We start from the raw sequence: 12,427 nt of genomic DNA, 5'->3' as shown, positions 1-12,427 counted from the left end.
GGTTAAATGTTAATCATACACAATTTAGCCACTTAACAATGAATCATACACAACAGAAATAATCCCAAACAGAGAGAGGTGACAAGAATCTAGCCTCTTACCTTGCATAATCAACAGGCGTTTTCCCACTCGCATCCTGTGTGCCTGGGTCTGCTCCATATACTGCCAATAATTCCGCCTGTAAAATCTGCCCTGCTTTAGAGGCAACATGGAGTGGGGTGTTTCCTTTCTCCTAAGAATCATTAATAAAAAGTATACAAAAAGAAGCAAAATTAAATAAACGAAAGGCTACACGAATGCAACCCATTTCGTTTCAATTTAATATCTGAATCAATTCATGCTTTCTTACAGGGTGAAAAAAGTTGGCTTGTGCTCCTAATGATAATAGCCTCAAACAGGTTTCAAGATTCCCTGTTCTCACGCTTGAATGGAGTTGCTGAAAAATACACACACAAGAAAGAATATTTGTTAAAAATGTAAAGAATGTCGTAGCAGAGCAGCTGGCAGACTATTTTAATACACATTATAGTAGTACTACATCATCTTTATTTAGCTCAGTAAGGTGGATGAAGCAGTCTCTCCCTTGCTGGTCACAACCATCCCCGGGCTCTAAGGCAGGGTCAGGCCCATTTTCCTGACAGGAAACTAGGGCTGGGAAGGCTGACCTGACCAAATGCATGATCTAAGTGGCACAACCAGACCTTGAGTGAGAGGGAGTGTGAAGAGGTGGCTGAGCATGGCTCTGAAGTCTGAATTTCAAACCATACACCCCTCAAGCTGTGTGAACTTGAGGAAGTTCTTTAGCAGTCTGAACCTCAGTTTCCTTATCTCTAAAATGGTGATAATAATGCCACCTATTCACAGGGTTACTATAAGGACTCAATGATATAACAAAGCATGGAGCCTGGTACATAGGAAATGCTCAAAGAATACAGCTGCTATTATTATTGTTGATGTTGTTATTTGTTGTTATTATTGAACCTAGGGCTTTAGAGCTTCATATCCTATACCGTGCAAGTCACAGGATTCTGCCTTATATCACACCCTCTCCTCAACACTGTTCTTGGCCTTGTATACAATGATTTAATGAAGTCTTTCAGGGTGGGAAATAGGCCTGTGCTATACCAAATTCTGTACCACTACAGAAGTGCCCTTATACATTCAGAAGAGCTGCCTTCCTTCAAGTCTAACCTAGAATTGTCCAAAATGCAATAACTCTTATCATAGCAATGGAGAAATCTACACTAACATCTGTATCCAAGTCTTATTTTTTAATTATATTTTTTTAAATTGCGGTAAAAAACACATACCAAGTCTTATTAATAAAGGGAAGTAACAATCATATATATTTCCATGCAAAGTTTAAAATTATGAGTGCCTACGATCTGTGTGAGCATTTGCCGAAAGCAGTGCTTTGAAAATAAGGATATGTATTTTCGTGGCATCTCTCAAAAACATGTAAAGGCCCACATAAAGAAAACCATCTACTCATTTTGCAAGTTTAATAAACCATCCCGTGTACTACAGCTTTGAGTCACACCCTGCTTCCTGAAGATCCCACTCAGCATGCAACCTAGAAGCCTGCAGAAGTCCCACAAACCTTCTAGTCCCCCCTAGAAACAAACTCTGAGATGGCTCTTATTTCAAAGCTAAACAAAAACTTACAGAAATACAATTTTAGAACCATATCTGAAAAACACAAATAGTTTTCTGGATACTTATTTGTTCCTCTGCTCCTTATACCTCCACTAACATGAATGCTTGCCATTTGAAGTAAGATGAAAGAAGAAACCAACTGCAAAAAAAGCTGTTACTAATTATTTAGTGTACAGAAAGGAGCTTTTGTTTTTCTTTTCTTTCTAAGTTTTTTTCAAATCAGCCGATATGCTGCTTCATCCAGCAATTTTAGGGATTTTAAAAGGTGTGACCCACCTTACTAAGATCTTTGGCAGTCACACTATCGTCATCCCGGCAGGGCAAGCGGTGGACAAATGCTAACATCTGATACTTTGCTCTGATGAATTCTGCTTTATTAGGACTGGTTCGAAAACAAAAAAGAAAACAGTTCACTTGCAGTTCAGCTATGACATTCCCCATTCTTCAGACTGTAAAAAGAAGAGGAAGTGACCCACATCCCTCACTCAAGAACAGAATGAACAATACTGAAGTAAGTTTCAGCAGTGTGTTGTCAGGCCTGAAGTCTGAAAACATACATTAGTCATTATAATGGCCAGGACTGCAGAATACCTGCTTTTTATAGCATTTTTCTGCTCTGTGTAATTTTCTTCCTAGCAACCTTGCGAGGAAGCAGCTCTTCATGCCATCTTATAAGTGAGGCATCAGGCAGACTGGAGCCCAGAACCAAGATTTCTGGTCTGGCTGCCTACTGTTTGAGTGCCAAAGCTCAAATGTGATTACATCAAAAGCCACCAAGCCTTAGTCTTAAACCGGAGAAACCACTGAATTGTGCTGGGTAACCATGCAAAAGAGATGGTCCCATGCTTGGCTTTGTTCTGCATTCCTAATAGCAAACAGGTCAATGCAAAACTGGGTGACCACCTCCCGTGCTGCCCCTGTAGGGGCTGGTCAAAAGCAGCTGCACTCCTTTCAGCGGGCCCCAGGGGTTACGAAGAAATAAGAGTATTTATAAACATTTCACTCACTGTACTTTATCCTGTGGATTAGCTTTGCGTCTTCCACTGATAAGAGAGGCAGGGTCCAGCAAAGAATGCTCCCATATAGAATTAGCACCATTATTATACAAGGTTTCAACCATCTAAAACCAAGCAGCATAAAATCATATTTAAATTTCTTTCTGCAAACATCCAGTGGGAATCAGTGACTGAACTGGGAAAACAAAGCCCTATTACAAACACTAGCATGACTGGGATATCACACACGTCATTATCTTCTGTTTTAGAATGAGAAAGATGAACCTGCACGCAGGATTCAGGTTTGACCAGCAGGTACTTAAATGGGTTCGATTACATTTTCTCGTAGATGATGAAGAAAGAGTACTTTGACACTTTAGGACAGTATTTCCCAAGCCTGAGCATCCAAATTCTGTTTTCAAGGTTCTTAACATTTTTCTTTAAATCCACTTACTTTCTAAAACTTTCACTAGCAATTATAATTTGATGTGCTAGTTACAGTTTTAGGCAACCATTTAAATAAATATTTGAGTATTACCTACATCTACCTTGAGTACCACTGGTGGTTCACGTGCCATACTCTGGGAATTGTTTTAGGGTCAAATCTGACATTTTAAACTACTCATCTCTGAACTTTATTCAGATCCTATAATATAATGAGTACTCTGTATAATCTGACAGCAGTAAACATCCATTTTCACATGAGAATGAGCTGTTAGAAACTTCTGAGCAAAAGTTATTAATAAACCATGTCTCCCAATTTCATTTCAAAGCATGACTCCTGACATGGCCCCATCTGTTTTTTACGTCCGTGAAGATATTGTCACATCAAAGATCCACACTCACTTGTTCTGATCCTTTGGTACACATAGGCAAGTTTTAAGGACATGTTGTGCAGCTGGCACAGATTTAGTAAAATATGTACTCAAAACAAATGAAGGCGAAACACATGCGTAAGTCTGAGTTCCAACATAACTCGAAGAATGTGTACCCCGAGAGAGAAGTACCGGTGACATGACAATGGACCCCCAAAGAAAACAAAAGGCCCCCTGAACACTTAGCAGGGTGTTAGGCATTCAATCAAAACAGAACTTAATTGTCTCTAACAGGTTACAAGAACTTTAAGAGAACTTAAATCAGATGTTTCAGAAATTTCTGAGGAATCCCAGTCCATGCTTCTATCAAAGCGGACAACTTCATGAAAAGTTTCTAAGGCAGTCACTTTCAGAAACATTCATCACGGTATGTGGGAAAGACAGACGGTTTAAGAACAATTTCTGGTGACATTCTAGACAGTCAGCAATGAAACATTAGCAGGAAATTCTAATGACTGTCTACCTATAGTTCAGATTTTGGGACAAGATTTACATTAGGAGGGAAAAAAATCTTAAATATGAATTCAATAATTATATATAGCATCAATAAGCATGGCACCTCTGCTCAGTTATGAGTCAAACATTTTTGTAAGATTTAAGAAGTATAATTTTAGTGCTAAAACAGTGAGCCCTAAAAACTTAAATTACAAACCATGAGCAGAATTCTTATTCTTTACCTGAAGCAATGTTGGAGGCCATGGTGTGTGTTTAAGATGCCTTACTTGAGAGATATGGCGCCCTAGACTCCGATGGACACTGCAGCACTCGTCACATATAAAAGTTCCCCTATTTACTGATGCCCAGGAAGGATCTGGAAAGGAGAATGAAATCAGTGGCAAGGATACCAGGTGGTTGCTATTCCGCCAGATGGCAAAAGATGACTGCGGTTTGGTTTTTCAGAAAAACAAGACATTTCTGTTGTTTTAGTATGCTAGGCAACATATCAAGCTGGCGAGTTTGTCTGATACCCTAATGAGATCTACCGTCTCAGATGCGTGCTCTTTCAATCAACGTAAGAGAAGCAAACTGAGAGGATTCACCTGAATCATTTCGAATCCATCTCCACCAGTAGCAAGATAACATAACTGTGCCAGTGAACAATCCACACAGCATTATGTGAAGTGAGTGGTGAAAAGACAGCTACCCTACAACTGCTACACATCTACATGCCACGGGGCTTAGCAGAAAGCTGCAAGTGACACAACTATACAACTGCTCAGCTGCTATGGTTCTGAACACAGACTGGGAAACCTGACCTCCTGTGTGCTAGGAAATGTGCTATCATACCCATTAGGTATTTTAAATAAACTGTTGAGTCCGATCTCGCCACTGATCTCAAAGGACAGAAGCTGTAAAAACAGCGGCTTCACAGAAGCAAAGACGTAAAATACAAGGGAGTAATACTTCTGGTGTATGCACAACACATTTTTTCCTGTGAAGTCCCACAGAGCTTCATCAGACATCCTTTGAAACAAGAATAATTCACACTTGGTAAGCAGTAAGAATAACTCACACTGGGAAAGTAAACTGAATATTTAGAAACTCAAAATAAAGACAGACCTTCTACATTTCGTCAGACTCACAATGGGGTGACAATGGGTGCCGCTCAAGCTGCCTGGCTTAAGGGGTATATTTAAAAATTCTTCAATGCCCACAAAAATCTCTAAAATGCATGTACACCATCTTTACCATTTCTAACAGTTTATTCAAACCCCTTCCAACCATATAATCAAAAGTTATGGGATTTCAATCAAAGACAAACTGGGAGTCAAAGAGTGTAGTGGTTAAGAGGGTTGGCTCTGGAGATAAGCAGTCCAGGGTTTGAACCTCAACTCTGCCACTTCTTGCATAATGATCTCAGGCAAGTTATTTCTCTGAGGGTCCTCATCATGGATCAAATGGGAAGAACACCACATCTTAGGGTGGTGAGGATATAAAGAGTAAGTGAAGTTCCTTGCATATAGTAATATTTCCAAATTATTTTAAGTACCATTCAAATATTTTCAAGAGCCCACTGAAATTCATGGCCACTAGAGAAAGTTTTTGTTTGCTAATACATGAAACATTGAATGTTTCACACGAACACTGTCTTACTACAGTGAAAAATCTCAGTGGAGTTTTCAGGCAGTTGAACTCAGAGTAGGATATGAACTAGATTCACTTTAAAAAAAAAAGGTAAACTATTTATTGAATACTAAGATTTGATCATAGTTAGTCAAATGTTTGCCATGAAATAAAACAGAAACAAAATTATTCAATGAAGTACAACTATGTCAGTACTACTAAGCCATTCTAAAAAGCAAAGTTTGGAAACACCAAGATGAAGGATCCCTGCAAAGATACATAACAACTTTGCTTTTTGCAGTATGGTACTATGACTAATGACACACATACAAAAAGACTGTTCGTTTTGAATATTACCTTTGCTTTTCACGTATCATTCAGAGTATTCACAATCTTCTTGGAGGAAATTTAACAGGAACAAGACAACAAGGATTTAACACACACTAAGCAAGGTTCTATATTAATCACCTTAACATCGTGAATCAGAATCCCATGGAGAGAACATCAGAATGTTAACAACACAGTAAAATCCAAATCGAGTTTGTACGACTGAGAGTGGGTGAATCCCTTCCAGTTTATCTGAACGTTTTATTCCAGGGCTTCTTAACCTGGGTTCTAGGAACACAACCAATGGGCTTCAGAAATGTCTATAACCCCTCTGAGAAATCTTAACATAAATTCTGTATGAAAGAGTTAAGCATGTGTGCATTTTCTGGGAAGAAGGCCTGAGCATTCATCAGAATCTCAAAAGGGTCACTTCCCTGGTGGCACAGAGGTTAAGAATCTACCTGTCAATGCAGGGGACACAGGTTCGATCCCTGGTCTGGGAAGATCCCACATGCCACGGAGGAACTAAGCCTGTGCGCCACAACTACTGAGCCTGCGCTCTAGAGCCCACGAACCACAACTACTGAGCCCACGTGCCGAAACTACTGAAGCCCGCGCCCCTAGGGCCCATGCTCGCACAAGAGAAGCCATTGCAGTGAGAAGCCCGAGCACCGCAATGAAGAGTAGCCCCCGCTCACTGCAACTAGAGAAAGCCCGCATGCAGCAACGAAGACCCAATACAGCCAAAAATAAATAAATTAATTAAAAAAAAAAAAGAATCTCAAAGGGATCCCCAACCCTAAAGGTAACTCTTTTACTAGGGCTTTGCAGAAAAGGCAGCACAAGTTCCCAGCTGCTCAAGTTCAGAACATTTCAAGGTAGCCTAATTATATTCAAAACAGGAAGGAAGTGACTCAAGTCTCTGTAGATGAGGCATGAGACAACAACTAAAAAGATAACAATGGAAGAGAAAATGTTCTGAAATGCACAAAACGCCGGAGAAGTGCAAGACTGCATTTATTATTTAGTTGAGTATTTAGTGTGGCAATGGAGATGCAGTTTTCCTTTGCCCCATACCATCCACTGAGAAGCAAAGAAAATGCATTTCAACAGGAAGTTTGAATCTAAATTCATGTGAATCAAACATCACAGAAAGTTCAACTGAAAACAGGCAAGAAAATAAGGAAGTGGAACAAATAACATTTTTAGAGAATACAATGGAGCTCGTGTAACACACTAACTTGGTTTCTGAAACACTTCTTTTTAAACTCCTCCACCCATCTCCCTATCTTCAAAGGAAACTGGTAACCCCACTCACAGTATACAGGCCGTGAAATAACCACATAAGGTTTGAGTTATCACAATACTATTTAAAATCAGTCTCCACTTCCATATGACAAGATGAAGTTCCGAAAAGTTGCAAAAACACTGGTGCTCATTTCGTTAAGATCGTTTATTGGATGCTATTGTGCCAAAGAAGCCATCTTACAACTTCAAATTCAAAGCAGATAAATCCAAACACTGAAAACAGCATAGAGACCCGTCAACCCAGTTCCAACCGCTAAGATGGATCTGAACTCTAAATCTGAAAACTATGCATGGGAGGAATGGTTTTGGCCTTTCAATGCTCCCATATGCCTATACTGCCTGAAGGCACAAATGGGTACACTTGCCCGTGATTTGGTGTGTGGTTGTTTTGTAAGGTGTAATTAATGTATGATTTAGAAATTCAACTATAGCTTTAAGGGACTGTAAAGGTTCTGTACACAGTACAAAAAAGAAAAAAAGGAAAAAAACCGCCTTAAATGAGATGATTCTAAGAATATTCATGGAATCTTCCCTACCCCTGAGCACTGTACTCCCAATTATCCTCATCGGAAAAATGAGGAAATCAAGACTCGGCCAAATGAAGTCACTAGCCCAAGGTCACCCAGAGGCAAAATCTAGTTTGAACTCAGCTCGTTCAGATCTCACAACTTGAAACCGGCATTGCCTCCTAAGTGCCGGTCGCATTTGCAAGTCGCCGACATCCCGGAGATTCTCCGCGGTGGAGTGGGAGTAGGGATGTCAGGAGCGGGGAACTCATCCATGGGGGTCCTCTGGCGAGTCTCAGTGGAGGGAAGCGGCGAATGTCACCCACTCCGGGCAGGGCCCCAGGGCCCCCTCCTGGGGTTGGGAGTCTGGGTAGCTGTGGGGAGGGGGCTGACACCTGCAGCCTCTGGGGGCCGCAGCCGGGAGGACGCTCGGATTTCACTTCTGTAACTGGCCTTCCTGTAGATTGCCCAAGCCCCTTCCTGTTGGGAAAGCGGGCCGGACCCCGCCGTTTCACCGCCCGGCCTGGGACAGAGGGGACGAGAGGGAAGGAAGGGACGGGAGGGCGGCGACCCCCTGCCCGCTCCGGCTCAGACAGGCCCGGGACGGTCCCGCCCCAAGGCCGCCGAGATTCCTCCTCGTCCCGACCCCAGACATAGCGTGCAGAGCTCGACAGCCGGGACCCGCCCGGCCCGAGGGGGCGGCCCCGGGACAGGAGTCCCGGCCAGGAGAGATGAAGGGAGCGGGCCCGGCTGGTGCGACTCACCCGGCCCGCTGCAGTCAGCGCACACCTCGCTGCTCCGGAGCCGCTTCGACATGGCTCCCGCCTCCCACCTGCCGGGAACCTAGTGGCCGGGGACAGCGAAGGCGGCGGCGGCGGCGGCGCTTCCGCTCTAACGGGTCCCCACGGTGGTGCTGGCTGCGGTGCCTCTCCCCTCAGCGCCTCACAGCCGCGGCGCAGCACGCACGCGCGGGGAGGCGCCCTTCGGCGACGGGCAGGTCATGTGACCGGAAAGGGCACGCTGCCTTGTCGCCATCTTGAGTGAGGGCAGGTGTCTTCTGTCCTACTTCCAAATTTCCTTGATTTGGTGTCTCCCTCTCTGGAAGAGATTCGCTTCTTCCCAGCGCTGATTAATATCAGGGGAAGCAGCAAAATCTAGTGACTAGAGGTATGCAGCCGCAACCTTCCTGAGGCTATCGGTAGTCAAGTCATCTAGCATAACTTTGGCCAAGTTCACTTATTTATGCATTCCTTTATTCAGCAAATATTTATTGAGCATCTACTATGTTCCACACACTGCTCCAGGCACTGGAGAAGGAGCAGTGAGCCAAGAAGACGAAATTTCCTGTCTTTATGGTGCTTACTTTCAGCTGCACTAGATCTACAATAAGTAAAATAGTTTTTTTTTTTTTTTATTTATTTTTGGCTGTGTTGGGTCTTTGTTGCTGTGCGCAGGCTTTCTCTAGTTGCGACGAGCAGGGGCCACTCTTTGTTGTGGTGCGCGGGCTTCTCATTGTGGTGGCTTCTCTTGTTGCAGAGCACGGGCTCTAGGTGCGAGGGCTTCGGTAGCTGTGACTCAAAGTCTCTAGAGCGCAGGCTCGGCAGTTGTGGTGCACGGGCCTAGTTGCTCCACGGCACGCGGGATCCTCCCGGGCCAGGGCTCGAACCCGTGTCTCCTGCACTGGCAGGCGGATCCTTAACCACTGCGCCACCAGGGAAGCCCCCTACGCTGCAGTTTTAATCTCATCTGCAAAATGGAGATAATGTGTATCTACCCGTAGGCCATGATTTGCTTTTGTATAGCCTGTTACTTTAAAATGATTTTTACATTTTTAAAGGGTTGTAAAGAAGAAAAAGGAGAGAAGGGATAGGATGAAGAATATTCAACAAAACATATATGACGTGCAAAGCTAAATATTTACTGTCTGGCTAAGGACAAATGGGATAATTTACAGAAGAGTGTGGTGTGCCTGCCCCATAGTAAGCCCTCAATAATAGTAGCTCCTATTATTATTATAAAAAAGTTTTGTTTTTTGGCTGAGTTGGGTCTTTGTTGCTGCGCACGGGCTTTGTCCAGTTGCGGTGAGCGGGGGCTACTCTTCCTTGCGGTGCACAGGCTTCTCATTACGGTGGCTTCTCTTATTGTGGAGCATGGACTCTAGGCATGCGGGCTTCAGTAGTTGTGGTTTGCAGGCTCAGTAGTTGTGGCTCGCGGGCTCCAGAGCACAGGCTAAGCAGTGTTGGCGCATGGGCTTAGTTGCTCCGCGGCGTGTGGGATCTTCCCAGACCAGGGCTCGAACCCGTGTCCCCTGCATTGGCAGGCGGAATCTTAACCAATGCGCCACCAGGGAAGCCCTGGAATTTGATATTACTATTATTTTCTAATCACAGCTTTTTTTTTTTGTCTTGAGGATAAGAATAGATAATCTAACTCACAGGATGGTGTGAGATAAACACAATGAGATGAGTTTAAGCAGTGGAAGAAGAGCAGAGATGTGATCCTAATGCTAATGAATATTGTATGCATTATATGTAAACACAACCATGATCTCCCTTCAGCAAATATTCCGTGCCTATTGTGGGCCAGGTACTGTTTTAACTTTAGGTACTCTGGTGAGCAGTTAGCGTGGAGTTTTCCGACTAATGAATTAAGAGAAATGTTCAATAAACATAGGATGATGAAGAGAAAGAAAATTAAATTGCACAAGGCTTCTGAAAGGAGAGAAGTCCTGGAAGAGGTCTCAGAAGCACTGGTCTTTGGTTCATCTCTCCATTTTTATAAATGTGTGGTATGGGCATAACCACATAATTCCCACACATTCCACAGTTAGAGCCTCTGGGTTCCATCCTGATGCTCCTGCACCCTGTTTTGGTTTGCAGACTAACAAATCTTCTGGACTCAACACATGTGGAGAATGGATTAGGCCAGGATTCTTGAACAGCTGTTGTTGCAGGCATCTGAAAAGCTGGATGTGCACAAGCAGGGAAGGCAGAGGGTATGCTTCCAAGATGCATTAAATAACTTTGCCCAGTTATGTGGTCTAGTTGTAGACAGCTGTGCAGAAAGCTCAGGCTGGTGAGTAGCTGTAAGTTGACTTGGTTCTTCATTGAGTCAAGGAGTTATAGTGTCTTAGATTGAAACCCAAAGAATGAACTTAATAGTGGCTGACTGTGGTCAAGTCTCAGTATTATCTATTAGTCCTTTTGGCCATAACCCCAAATTCAAATGGCTAGCTTCAAAAATAGATGACATTCATATGTGGAATAAACCACCACCTTAGGTAACTTTGAATCATAACCCAGTATGGGGTTCAGGTAGAACAGTGCTTCTCAGTGGGGGGGTGGGGGATGGATTTTTGTCCTCCAGGGGGCATTTGGCAATGTCTGGAGACATTTTGGGGGTAGTGTTACTGGCATCCAGTGGATAGAATGGCCAGGGATGCTGCTCAACATCCTACAAAGCACAGGACAAGTCCCACGTAAAGAATTATGTGGTTCACATCTTCCTTTCCAATTTGGGTTCCTTTTATTTCTTTTTCTTCTCTGATTGCTGTGGCTAGGACTTCCAAAACTATGTTGTATAAAAGTGGTGAGAGTGGGCATCCTTATCTTGTTCCTGATTTCAGAGGAAATGCTTTCAGCTTTTCACCATTGAGTATGATGTTAGCTGTAGGTTTGTCATATATGGCCTTTATTATGTTGAGGTATGTTCCCTTTATGTAGTATTCAACAATGGAATACCACTCAGGCATTAAAAAAAAGAATGAAATTTTGCCATTTGCAGCAACATGGATGGACTTGGAGGTCATTATGCTAAGTGAAATAAGTCAGACAGAGAAAGATAAATACTGTATGATATCACTTATACGTGGAATCTAAAAAATACAACAAAGTTGTAAATATAACAAAAAAGAAGCAGATTCACAGATATAGAGAGCAAACTAGTGGTTAACACTGGGGAGAGGGGTAATATAAGGGTAGGGGAGGAGGCACAAACTATTGGGTGTAAGATAGACTCAAGGATGTATTGTACAACACTGGGAATATAGCCAATATTTAGTAAAAACTGTAAATGGAAAGCAACTTTAAAAATATATATATTTATTTATTTTTGGCTGTGTTGGGTCTTCGCTGCTGCGTGCAGGCTTTCTCTAGTTGTGGCGAGTGGGGGCTACTCTTCGTTGCAGTGTGCAGGCTTCTCATTGCAGTGGCTTCTCATTGTGGAGCACGGGCTCTAGGCGTGCGGGCTTCAGTAGTTGTGGCACGCGGGCTCAGTAGTTGTGGCTCGCGGGCTCTAGAGCACAGGCTCAGTAGTTGTGGCACACGGGCTTAGTTGCTCCGCGGCATGTGGGATCTTCCCAGACCAGGGATTGAACCCGTGTCCTCTGCATTGGCAGGTGGATTCTTAACCACTGTGCCACCAGGGAAGCCCCGGAAAGCAACTTTTTAAAATTGTATAAAAAAATCAAAATAAATAAAAGTAAAAAATAAATAAATTAAAAAGAATCAGAGCTACCAGAATAGCAAAAAAAAAAAAAAATTACGTGGTTCAAAATGTGCCGAAGTTGAGAAATCCTGAGATAGAACCATCCTCTTATTGTGCAACTATTTGATGCCACTTCTCTAGAGTTTATAATTCCCCCGTGAAAATTGTTTGGTGCTGCCCACTTCCAAAATGGCTCCTGACCAATCGTGGA

The 12,427-nt window shown here is 43.0% G+C and overlaps 1 protein-coding gene across 14 annotated transcripts in view; it reads right to left on the bottom strand.

Annotated features, from left to right (window-relative positions):
* Positions 1–8,695, bottom strand: part of GIT2 (GIT ArfGAP 2) — a 48,733-nt gene extending 40,038 nt beyond the window's left edge. For 12 of the 14 annotated variants that reach the window (XM_024741408.1, XM_024741412.1, XM_024741416.1 and 9 more), the window contains exons 1-6: positions 8,496–8,676; positions 4,204–4,337; positions 2,664–2,776; positions 1,933–2,038; positions 350–436; positions 102–232 (exon numbers count right to left, since the gene is read on the bottom strand). In XM_024741408.1, the coding sequence (XP_024597176.1) occupies positions 102–232; positions 350–436; positions 1,933–2,038; positions 2,664–2,776; positions 4,204–4,337; positions 8,496–8,547 (623 nt within the window). In that variant the 5' untranslated portion in view covers positions 8,548–8,676. Of the gene's footprint in view, positions 1–101; positions 233–349; positions 437–1,932; positions 2,039–2,663; positions 2,777–4,203; positions 4,338–8,495 lie in introns of all 14 variants that reach the window. The other 2 variants (XM_024741419.1, XM_024741421.1) reach the window with 2 other exon arrangements.
* Between the last annotated feature and the right edge of the window lie 3,732 nt (positions 8,696–12,427).

This window comes from Neophocaena asiaeorientalis, unplaced genomic scaffold (genome assembly GCF_003031525.2).
Source record: "Neophocaena asiaeorientalis asiaeorientalis breed wild unplaced genomic scaffold, Neophocaena_asiaeorientalis_V1.1 scaffold648, whole genome shotgun sequence".
Taxonomy (NCBI): domain Eukaryota; kingdom Metazoa; phylum Chordata; class Mammalia; order Artiodactyla; family Phocoenidae; genus Neophocaena; species Neophocaena asiaeorientalis.
The sequence above is the reverse complement of the archived record's forward strand: the minus strand, read 5'-3'. Positions and strand labels throughout refer to the sequence as shown.